The sequence below is a fragment of the Grammomys surdaster genome, unplaced genomic scaffold (assembly GCF_004785775.1).
Source record: "Grammomys surdaster isolate TR1022 unplaced genomic scaffold, NIH_TR_1.0 149, whole genome shotgun sequence".
Classification (NCBI taxonomy): domain Eukaryota; kingdom Metazoa; phylum Chordata; class Mammalia; order Rodentia; family Muridae; genus Grammomys; species Grammomys surdaster.
The window spans coordinates 13,675,816-13,688,182 of NW_021604607.1; the positions used below are offsets into that span (position 1 = coordinate 13,675,816).

Here is a 12,367-nt window from a genome sequence, read left to right on the forward strand (position 1 = left end):
AGAGAGAGAGAGAGAGAGAGAGAGAGAGAGAGAGAGAGAGAGAGAGAGAGAGAGAGGAGAGAGAGAGGAGAGAGACACAGAGACAGAGACACAGAGACAGAGACAGAGCAACAGATAAGTGAGTTTAATCCAATAGTGAGGGACTGAACAGGAGACCCACCAGGGCCTGTCAGTCAGATTCTTGCTGGGCCCTTTGGGAAGGACTCTCTTCTCCTAGGTCTGATGTTCTCACTAAGGGATCTTATGATCTGTAGTTAGTCAAGGAAGATCAGAGAATTTCCTTTTAGCCAACATACTCCGAAAGACAGGAGAGAGAATTGCTTTTCTATATACTGTGGCTGGCTTTTCGAAAAGCAGTTTCTGGTTTCTTGGACTCTTGAGAGGAAGAAGCCTTGTTTTCTATGGTACTACGTTGGTGGAGGACAATGAAGGGGGTGACAGGAGGCTAGGGGAGGGCCAGAAGCTGTAGCTAAGGACTTCACTTTGGAGCATCATTTTCTGAGCCCCAGTTAAGCTCAAAAACATAAAGAAAAAATGTTGCCCTGTCTCAAAAAAACAAAAAACAAAAAAACAAAAAAACAAGCAACAACAACAAAACTAAACTTTTTTTTTTTTTTTTTTGTCGGAAAACTGTTTGGCTCTATTTTTCAGAGATACCTTGAAATATCTAACAAATGCACGTGGCACGCCCACTCTCCCCAGCTGTGTCAGGCAATGGAGAGAGCTGCACGCATGTGAGACTGCAAGGCTCCTAGGAGTTCACGGGTTTGCAAGAATCTCTTCATTAGGGACCTCTTTGCTTGCCCCCCGGAAAAGAAAAACACTTGGCAGTTCTTTAAATTAGATGAATAGTTTCTAAAGATTAAACAGAGAAAGGACCGAAAGGGACTGAAAAAACCATTCCCAATGGTCCCTGAAAAACCTTTCACAGAAGAAGCACACTGACTGTTCTGAGTGGCATGAAGCCTTCCCATTAAACCAGGACTGGGAAAAGTGACAAGCTCAGACCTGAAGCGGGCATGATGGACGGGTTTTGAATTGCAGAAAATATTGTTTATCACCCAAAGGTCAAAGTTCCTACATCAAGCTATGAATGCTAATTAGTGAACTGTTGAGTTGAAAGAGTAGAAGCCAACTCCGTTCAGGTTCCTGAGCCAGCGGAAATTAATAAATGCTTAACGGTGGCACATAGCCATTCTACTCCCGTGCCGACATCTGGCGGCCTAAGACCTTGCCAGAGAGCCCTAAAGTCTGAAGGAAAATCACTCCCCCTGTTCTCTCAGAATCTCTATCCATTGAACCACAGTCCCTGGGCTGTAAGAAAATGACTTGAATTGACAATCACTTTAATTATACCAGATACTATCTCCATGACATATTAGCAGGATAAGCACACTGAAATAGATAAAAATTTGTTAGCACAGGGAAAGAAACTATGTGGGGGCAAAAGAAGGAGAAAAGGTGAAAACAAGCAACAATTCTCTAGTTAGAGACTTAGTTCACAGGGTCACACAGGCAGATACATACACTTCAGGTCTGGAGACATTAAATAACTCACACACTCAACTAGGAGTTTAAACTAGGAGTTCTCGACATTCCAGCAAGGGCACCCTTGGGCATTTGCAATACCAGTCTTCAGGCTTTAACCAGAACTCTTTTGTCTCCACTCCCTGTTCAAAACCTAGATTTTTTTTTTTCTGTTTTGTTTTGAGACAAGGTTTCAGGTATTCATGGCTGACCTTGATGATGACCTTGGACTGCTGACCCTCCTACTTCCCACTCCCACTCGCAAACACCTTTATGTCTGGGCTTTACGCACCAGGGATGGAATTCAAGTCTTTAAGGCTACATGCATGTTAGGCAAGCACAGTACCAACCGGGCTACATTCCCAGAGCCTGGACCTCACGATGTTTGTTTATGGCCAGTCATGTGCTCTACTATTGAACTACATCCCCAGATTTCAAAGTGGCAAGGGTATGGTGTTTTTTTTTTTGTCTTTTTTTAATTCTTTCCATAATGGCTCTCCCGGCAGTAATCATGGCAGTAATAGCTGGGTATTTGGTGGTAACTGGGGGGAAATGAAAGGGAAGGAGTCTTGTTGATTGTATGTATGGGTAGGCTGTTTATACCTGTGGCTTATAAGCAATTCCTCTTATGAAAGGTTTTGAAAGAAGTCATAATGACTGTTGTTGGGTCACACAGATGATATTAAGAAAGGGTAGGAAAAACCCACAGGAGACATCACTAATTTTTTCCAGGCTATAACTAAATGACCATATATAATTTCCCCTTTAGAGTTCTACAGAAGAAAGATCTCATTTTCCCAGAAAGAAGTCAAACCATTCTGATCTCTGGTCATGGCTGCCATCCAAGTAGTTTACATAAAAGTCTATCTGGGAGACTGGCAGTTACAAAAGGGGCATATTTCACAGAATTATCTGTGATTAGCACTTCCTCATATCTCAAAGCAAATATGAGAGAAGGTAAGTTCTTTCTCTTCAGATTGTTTACGTAAATTTATACATTCAAACTTAAGAAATTAAATCACAATTACTTGTTTACTTATTTATCTGTGTGTGTACATGTGTGTGTGTGTGTGTGTGTGTGTGTATGTGTGTGCAGGTGCTACACGTGCACACATGGAGGTCTGAGGACAACTTGCAGGAGTCTGTTCTTCCTTCCACCATGTGGGTCCTGGAATCAAATTGGATCGTCAGGCTTAGCAGCAAGCACTTTTACCAGATGAGCTATTTTCATAGTTCTATTATCAGGGTCTTTCTACGTAGTCCTGGCTGTCCTAGAACTTGGCTAAAATAGATCAGGTGCCACCAGACTCACACTAAAATGGTTTGGTTTATTTATTTATTTATTTATTTATTTATTTATTTTTGAGACAGGGTTTCTCCATGTAACATCAATAGCTGTCCTGGAACTTGCTTTGTTGACTAGACTGGCCTAAAACTTACAGAGATGTGACTGTTCTGTCTCCTAAGTGCTGGGATTAAAGGTGTGTGCCTTTAAGCCTGGCATCTAAAATGGGGTTTAATATAGTAAAATCCACCAAGGTAGCAGCAGAGAACCATTTTATACTTTCATAGTTGAGACACTATATTTCCTGTTGTGACATGTGCCAACCCCTGCCTTTGACAGCTCGAAGGGTCTATGAAAACCTGGAACAGAACTTTACAAGGGGAACAAGGTTTCCTCTGTCATAATCTTGAAGACAGCTAACGTCTCAGAAAGCATTGCTTAATAGTCTACAGGTGTTTTCCTTTCAATTTCTCTTTTGAAAATAGCTTTCTCTCCTTTTAAAATACTTCAGTATTCAAATTACAGCACAGGAATGAAAATGTCTGTCTTCATACAGCATCAAGAAGATTTCAGCCAGGCGGTGGTGGCGCACGCCTTTAATCCCAGCACTTGGGAGGCAGAGGCAGGTGGATTTCTGAGTTCGAGAGTTCGAGGCTAGCCTGGTCTACAGAGTGAGTTCCAGGACAGCCAGGGCTACACAGAGAAACCCTGTCTCGAAAAAAAAAAAGATTTTAAAAGTTTTTGGTGAAGCTGTAATGCATCTTAATGAAAAAATGCTATAGGGCAGCAATTCTCAACCTTCCTGAGACTAGGGCCCTTTAACATAATCCCCCACGTGTGGTAACCCCTCAAACACAAAATTATCTTGTTGCTACTTCATAACTGTAATTTTGCTGCTATATTGAATTGTAATGTAGATATCTGACATATAGGTTATCTGATATGGGACCCACAATGGGGTTGTGACTCACAGGCTGAGAGCCACTGCCATAGCACCTTCTCAAGCACCAGGAAGCTCAACAAGAGACCTGCTGGGTCTCTAATAAAGGAAAACTAATGCCTTTGTGAATAGGTGAGGATAATCCTTTCACCACACCTCCAATAGGAACTCCAGGTTACAATGAATAGGTTCCCAATTATTACTTCTGTGCCTGTAAAGAAACTGGTGCCACCTGGGTAGGGTGTCACCTCAGCTCACATTTCATAATGATTTCAAAGACATGTTGACATCTTAGTTCAGGTCCCCTGGACTAGTACCTCTGAACTTAAAGTGGCCTGGTATGTCTCAGTAGGGTGGTGGGTAGTGCCCCCTGCATGTCGATGAGGCAGAGGCAGATGATAAGAGCAGGTACCCACCTGCCACCTCTAATTCTCTCTCTGGCTTTGGAGTCCTAAGCTTCATATTAGCTTCTCCCTCCACTCCACTGTAATAATCTCTTGGAGATTTTATTTCAGCACACAAAAGGGCTACTCGACTAGCAGCAAGGAGCGACTGAAGTTTCTAAAACTTCCTCCATCACCTGTCTGAATACAGAAGGAGGAACCAGGCCTCACCTTCTCCAAGTCTCCATACCTTCCCACCAGCCCGTCTCTTATAACAGCCTTCTCAATTAAGTTACCAAAGAAATTCTGCTGGGGGAAAAATAATCCTCAGGGACAATTTGTGGAGGCTCCAGGACAATAAACACAGCCAGCCAGGAAGAGAACAGGAAACTCAGCAATACGCTCTTATAATGCATTTTGACAAGATGGGGGAAACACATTTATTGCCTAAGGGCAAATAAAAAATAAGTAAATAAAATAGCATTTTCCTGTTAACCCCAAATGAAGAGCCAAGTTAGACATATGAAGAACCAACTAGGTAGAAAGAGGAACTACAAGGAAAACCTCAAACCTTTTGTGGCACAAAATTTGTTTATACCCATTACTGAGCAGAATGGATTCATTCTGTTTCCGTTTGCCCATTTTACTTCAGACTTTGCTTTCTGTCTAGTTACATGCAATGCTAAGGAATGGCAAAATATAAAACTTTTTCCTGCTGAAAAATCAAACTGCAATCTAATGATTTAATTATGTAACTGTTGGGTACAACAAAATCTGTATCCCCAGCTAAACTGCAAGTTGAAAGTGACCCTTGTCTATCTGGTTGATTGAGTCCACTATATTAACAGAGTTGTAAATGCATAAATTAAGATAAAACCCATGCATGGATCAAGATAAAACGTCTAGCTTTTGCCAATAATCCCAACACTTAAGAGGAAGCAGGATGACTGGGAGTTCTAGGCCAGCTTGGGCTGCATGAGGCCCTGTCTATTAAAATAAAAACAAAAAAAAACAAAAACAAAACAAACAAACAAAAACAAAAAGATATGCTCCTAATTGCCCGCTGATCCTGATGGCTATGTCCACGTCTTAGGAAGCCTTATTTCTACCCCTTTCACTGAGATCATGTTCCTGAGAAGATGAAGGCACTGTACCCTACATTGACCACAACAGCCAAGCAGTCTGATGAGTTTACACCAGGCCTAAATTCTGAGGCATTTCTGCCCAAGGAGGCCTCAGAGAAAATTCGACAAGAGAAGAGGAGATAGTCTGTCTGTATTTGATTTTCCTTCCTCAGAGAACCACAAGAGGAATACGCACAACACGCCCTGTGCCCTACAGTTCTAAGCTCACTCCAAGGAGTTGGTCTCTCTCAGATGACTTCCTCGTGAACAATGACAAAGTCTGACTGTCTAAGGGAGGTCAAGTCCTACAGCTATTTGGATTAGATCCATTTTTTTTCCAACCACACAATCCTGGTAAATGGCCCGTTCACGCGCTTCCAAGTTAGACTTGCCCCAAGCTTGAGGACCTCGGCCAGGTCCCGTGAGTGACTGGAAGAACCCGGTGTACACAGGATCAGGAGTGTGTGCGGGCCTGTTTGGCAGCCCTGGGCAGGACGCGACCCACCTTCCAACTCGGCAAAGCCAAGCACCACGTCTGAGGCTTTCCCCTGCCTGTCTTTGACCTGCAGAGCTGTGATCGTGCAGCCCCAGGAGATGATGTCCACACTCAGCTGGTCTGACCGAAGCTGGAACTTCTCCACTGTCCCTCCCCCCGAGGGCAGTCCTCCAAACACGGTTCTGGTCACGGAAACCATTGGGAAAGTTCGGAGCGTGCAGCTTCTCCTTGCTGTTCAAACTCTAGCCTGAATCACCTTTGGAATGATAAAAGTTCCCGGGAGAAGGGGAGGGACTCAGCTTAACTCCTCCCCTTTATTGACTGGATTTAAACAGTTGACCACTCCTGGGGTCGGGGAAAATGCTCCGAGATCTTTTTAAAACTTTCCTTTACCCACGGCAACTGAGAAGCAAACTTTCCAGTTAAGTTTGCAGGTCTTTTCCTTCGCTTACCCCCACTGCAGTGCATGTCGGGAACGGTAGTCTTTAAGAAAATTGCAATTGCATTTTGGGGGATGTAGTTTAAAACGAATCAACTTTCTTTTGCGCAGTCGCGCGCGCATAGGACCCTTTAGGGATCAAAAACCAGTCTCTCTCCTTTCCTCCTTACTCAAAATGTTCTCTCTCGTCCCTAATGGTCTCTGAGGAAACGCCTCCGGTGGGCAGGCTTGGAGGCCCGCTCCTTTATCTACTAAGCCGTGTTGCACATCGACATGTAGTCTTTCTAAACTCCAGTATCCCTATTTCTCGGCACACGTCCACAAGATGCACTGAGAGGAGCTGATTGGTCATTGATGCTGGTGATTAATATTGGGACAATACGAATTGGGAATTCTGGTTAAGATCAGGGTGTAACATGGTTCAACGGTGGTTTAAAAATGGGGAGAAAGTGATCGCAGACTCTTCCGCTGATTGACTGTCCGTTTTGTTTGTTTTTGTTTTGTTCTCAAAGGATGAAGCCCTAGTGTGGTTCTCTGACGGTCAGTCTGCAGCTTAGGCAAACCAGACATAGGAGGTTAGGCCCTAAGTGTAATTAGCCTCAAACTTGTGTAGATGTCTCCCCCTTTGTTCCTGAAGTACAAAGCTCCTTTAAAAGAGGATTAATGAAAAAGCAGAAGAGAAGAAGGGATTAACGGTGCTCATTTCATAAACGCATGTATTAGGAAAAAAAGGAATTAAAGGAGCATGTATTTATTTCAGGCTAAGTACCAGGTAAGTGCCAGGTATTGTTTCTTTCTTAGATCCTTTGCAAGTTTAAGTGTGTACAGTTTGGAGTAGACTCTGAGGCCCTTAAATTATTATCTTGCTTTAGTATGTTTTATAATTAGTTGCAACTTCTGACTCTGGGAGCTTAAGGTGATAGTTAGAAATCTTTTTCCTTTCCTTTTTTTTTTTTTTTTTTAGATTTATTTATTTTATGTATGTGACTACACCGTTGCTCTCTTTAGACACACCAGAAGAGAGCATCAGATCCCATTACAGATGGTTGTGAGCCACCATGTGGGTGCTGGGAATTGAACTCAGGACCTCTAGAAGAGGAGTCAGAGCTCTTAACCACTAAGCCATTTCTCCAGCCCCACAGAAATCTTCATTTTTTTTTTAGATTTATTTATTTTATGTATTGAGTGTTTTGCCTGCAAGTATGTATGTGCAACACATTCATGCTGGGTGCCAAAGAGATCAGAAGTGGGCATTGGGTGCCCTGGAATTGGACTTATAGATGGTTGTGACCTGCCATACTGGGAACCGAATATCAGTCCTCTGCAAGAGAAAGAAGAGCTCTATTTGCTGAGCTAGCTCTCTAGGCATGTACAGACTTTAACTTCAATTTTTTTGGTTATGTGTGTGTGAATGTGGAATTTTCCCATTCATGCCATGCCCATGGAGACTGGACAAGGGCATCGGATCCCCTGGAACTGGAATCATAGGTAGTCACTTGACAAAGAGGACTGTGAGGGCCCAGATCTTGAGTTCAGACTTCATCTTAGAGAACCTGACCTAAGGTTGAACTAGAGTTAACAAGTTGGCACCTAGCACCAGTTTCCAGGTTACTCCCTTACAAATCTGCACCTCCAGGTTACAAGCCTGACCCTGGCATTTCACTTCCTAATAACTACCAATCAGAAGAAAAGTAAATGTTAAGTTTATGGCTTGGGTCCTACCACCAGCCAATTATGTTAAAGGCCATAATAGCCCCCCAATCAGATGTGTGCCAGGCTAGATACCCGCGTCTTGCCTCTATAAATACCTGCTTAAAATTAGACTCGGGGCTTCACCCTCCTGTCCTGCGGTGCCAGGGATGATGGTGCGGCCTTCGATCGAGCCGGTAAATAAAAGACCCTGATTCGATTGCATCGGATCGGCTCCTCGGTGGTCTTTCAGAGTCTGAGAACGCTGAACGGGCACAACCGGCTGTAGATCAAACCACCACCACTCCCTCACTCCAATCCTTCCGCCCTTGTCCTCTGCAAGAGCAGTGTTAGGTCTTGGCGACTAAGCCATCTGTCCAGCCCTTCTTCACTTTTCCTCATCTCTGATGTTGATTATCTGGGACTAGATTTAAATAAACTGAAGGTTTGATGCCTAAGTCTGACTTTTCGTCTTTGATGGCCGAGGATTAGGAAAGTGCTATTAGGATCCTCAGTAGGACCATGAGATAAAATACCCGTTTTTCATTGCTGAATCTGTAACTCTAGACGGATGCTGGCTCTAGGAGGTCTGGGAGCCTAAACAAGTGTATAACTCAATCTGTCTGTATTTCTAGTCTTGATTTAGCCACGGTGAGGGTGGAAACACAGTGTAGAAACACATCTGCAGCTGGGCAGTGGTGGCGCACGCCTTTAATCCCAGCACTTGGGAGGCAGAGGCAGGAGGATTTCTGAGTTTGAGGCCAGCCTGGTCTACAGAGTGAGTTCCAGGACAGCCAGGGCTACACAGAGAAACCCTGTCTCGAAAAACAAACAAACAAACAAACAAACAAACAAAAAAAAGAAACACATCTGCGATTAGGGAATCGGGAGAACTGAACTCATGCTCCTGTAATCAAATGCCAATAAACAACTGTCTCACTTGTTTCTGACTGTGAAATATGAAGGAGTCTTAAGCATTCATGCTACAAAGCCTCAATTATCCCTCACAAAATTAGGGAAATTCTGAAATTCTGATAGGAAAGAAAAAGAGCTTGCAGCTGGCTTTATTCAGTAAGTACAACATATAATATCAAAAAGACCCAAGCAAGTCAAATCACAGACTGTGCTCCCCTCATTCAACACTGCAAAGGCACCCTTGTACACTGCTTATCATACACTCTTACAGACCCGGCAATCTCGTCAGCCCACTTACCATGTGTGCCTGACTCATATGCAGGCCTTCTCAGCAACACTGTGCTAGCAAAGATGCCTGAGAACCCTCTTCTGTGAGTGGGAAGACCACAGTTTTTATTTCTCAGCCTCCAGTTCTCAATGTTCTGCCAAGCTCATGCTGCCACAGAAAGAGAAAGAAAGAAAGAAGGAAAGAAAGAAAGAAAGAAAGAGAGAAAGAAAGAAAGAAAGAAAGAAAGACACCTTGAGTGGCTAGCACCAAGTGTCACCAGAGAAGCTCTTATTGCTTAACTTGGTATGAAACATATCGTATTTCCCTGAGATGTGAAGGGTACAGGTCTTGATTTTCTTTTCCTGTGGCTTTGAAATATCTAGTGTGTTAAACAAGACTACCCTATGTGAGCTACAAACCTTGCTATTTTTAAAAACCAAACAGTCCCTTTTCTTAACCTCACAGTACTATTCTACATTCAAAGCCTCAGTTGACAGCAATGTTCATGATCACTGTCCATAGGAAGGTCAACATCAAAGCAGCAATGTAGGGCTGAACTGTTGTTAAATTCTATCAGCTGTTTAATTTTGCTTTTTGGATAAATCCTAGGGGTTAAATTAAATAGTAGATATTGTGGTGATATTTTTGTAATAACAACAACTTATCTTCTCCCTCAACCAGAACAGAGGTGTGTGAGACAACCAATTCAAGCTTATCCCCAACTAGTTTACAAATAAATTGAGATGGTTAGGCTGAGTCTATGATAGGAGATTCCAAATTGACAGTTCAGGAGAGTATGCCTAAGAGCTGAGCAAGTCCAGTCAAGCCCGGGCAAGTCAGTTACTAGAAAGAAGAAAAACAAACAAACAAACAAACAAACAAACTCAGACTTCAGGTAACTAGTCAGAAACTGCCCTACCATCAGAAGCTGCCCCGCCACCTGGCCTGAGGTAAGGACAATGGGTCAGCAGCAGTTTCTAGACTTCCTCAGCAATAGTTTCCAGCTCCTACACCCCAGTAATCATTTTGGAGTTTACCTAGAGGTAGACTCTAGATTAAGATAGAGGTCACCTGCCCTGGAATTCCCATAATGTGCTTTAACTCAGAACTGCAGGCTCACTTGGGGGTCTCTCTATTGTGGTAAGTCTCCAACTCTAATAAGCCGGTGCAAAACCACAAACTCAGTTACAACATTTATAAGCTGCACACCTAGACTGGGCGGATCTACCCTACACTACTCTATCCCAGCTCGCCTAGACTGGGCGGATCTACCCTACACTACTCTATCCCAGCTAGGAGATCCCTCACTACTTGCAGCTTCTCCAGGCCACGTGGTTCTGCTCCGGCTTCCTTCCACCTCCTCTTCCTCTGTCTTCTTCCTCCCTTGTGCCTACTCTTCCCCCAACTCTCTAAAACCCTCAGTCCCACTGTCTTAGTCAGACTTTGTATTTCTGCACAGAACATCATAATCAAAATGCAAATTGGGGAGGAAAGGGTTTATTCAGCTTACACTTCCACATTGCTGTTCATCACCAAAGGAAGTCAGGACAGGAACTCACACAGAGCAGGAACTTGAAGGCAGGAGCTGATGCAGAGCCCATGGAGGGTGCTGCTTACTGACTTATTTCCCTTGCATTGCTCAACTTGCTTTCTTATAGAACCCAGCACTACCAGCCCAGGGATGGCACCACCCACAATGGGCTGGGCCTCCCCCCTTGATCACTAATTGAGAAAATGCCTTTCAGCTGGATCTCGTGGAGGCATTTCCTCAAGGGAGGCTCCTTTCTCTGTGATAACTCCAGCTTGTGTCAAGTTGACACAAAAAACCAGCCAGTACACCTACCTTTCTCTTCCACTGCCCAATCACAAGCTCTAGCCTTTATTTATCCAGTTAAATAAAATGGGGAACAGGTTGACATAAAATCACTTGAGTACATGATCCACTCCCCCAGGCAGCCCCTCTTAAGGAAGAAGAATTAACATCAGAATACAAACAACACTAGGGTAACTCACAACACCCCCCCTTTTTGTCCAAATAAAAGGCTCTTTCCTTCAGATATAAATTGAGCAGAACCATTATAATTATATAAATTATAAAGTATAAGATACATTTAACACTCAGTCTATGATATTTGTCAATTTAGATAAAGCATAAAGCATTCTACCATCTATGCTAACTTAAAAAGCTACAATTCTATACCAGAATTTTGTTCTGGCTTTTGCTTGTATTACCATCTGAAAACCATTCTCTCAAATCTATATCATCTCTCTCAGTGCTAAACAACTTGACTTGACTATGAGACTATAACAAGTCTTCAATCCTGTCAGAAATCTGAGAATGACTTAAATATTACCTGAAAATATAGGAAGCACAGAACAGCTTCCAAAACGTAACCAGTTTGTAGAGAAGGATGCCTACCCAGACAATCTTCATTCCTCAAAATATTGGAGCATTAGTCTTCAGCTTTCTGACCCAGGATCATCTGACACACCTTTGTAAAGCAAAATTAAGAATTAAGCAGAATTATGAAGGACTGCTTACTCTGTCTTGGCAGAGCTATCAGTTGACTATTTTGTATAATGTGCCCTTTTCTTGGACAGTATTGTTGTCTGTAGATGAATTGAGGCAACTCTTGTCTAGTGACTGTCTCACCATAACTGGAGCAACTCCATTGATGCTCAATTTCTTTTTTGAACCAAGAAGGAGATGAAGACATGTCTCTGGTCAAATGATTTTTAATAATGAAATGGCTTTAAATGTCATATTCTGTGGACTTCTGATGCTTTTGAAGACTATCTATCTATGTAAAGTATATCTGAACTGTTAAACCTTAACTATTCTTTGTCATTTCTATTTGAGTAAATTAAAAACATTTTATTATAATTAAATCAGAATCTAACATATCTATGGGTTTACTCTCTGGCCCTTGTGTTACTTAAGCATTGTAAACAGTTTGTAATGGCAGTTATTAGAAGGAATGGGTCTAAGCCTTTTATTTTTAGATGAGTTGCATAGGTACAGTGTCTATTAAAGAATAACAATATTAATTTCAAATTTTGTATCAATATGAGAAATTCACATCAATGAAAACCTTAAATTTGTATCAATCTATAACTTTCATACCAATGTAAAGTTATAACTTCAATTTACATTAATTATAAAGATTTCTATCAATGCAAGATAAACTGCACGCCTAGATTGGGCAGATGTACCTCCGCACTACTCGACTCCCCAGCTTTGAGATCCCTTGCTACTTGTGGCTTCTCTGGGCCATGTGGTTCTGCTCCATCCTCCTTCCAC

General features: G+C 42.5%; 1 protein-coding gene across 1 annotated transcript in view; it reads right to left on the bottom strand.

The window, feature by feature from the left end:
* Galm (galactose mutarotase) overlaps positions 1-5,997 on the bottom strand; it is a 52,423-nt gene extending 46,426 nt beyond the window's left edge. Inside the window, exon 1 of the mRNA XM_028765135.1 lies at positions 5,765-5,997. Coding sequence (XP_028620968.1) covers positions 5,765-5,954 — 190 coding nt within the window. The 5' untranslated portion in view covers positions 5,955-5,997. The remainder of the gene's footprint in view (positions 1-5,764) is intronic.
* Positions 5,998-12,367: the final 6,370 nt, after the last annotated feature.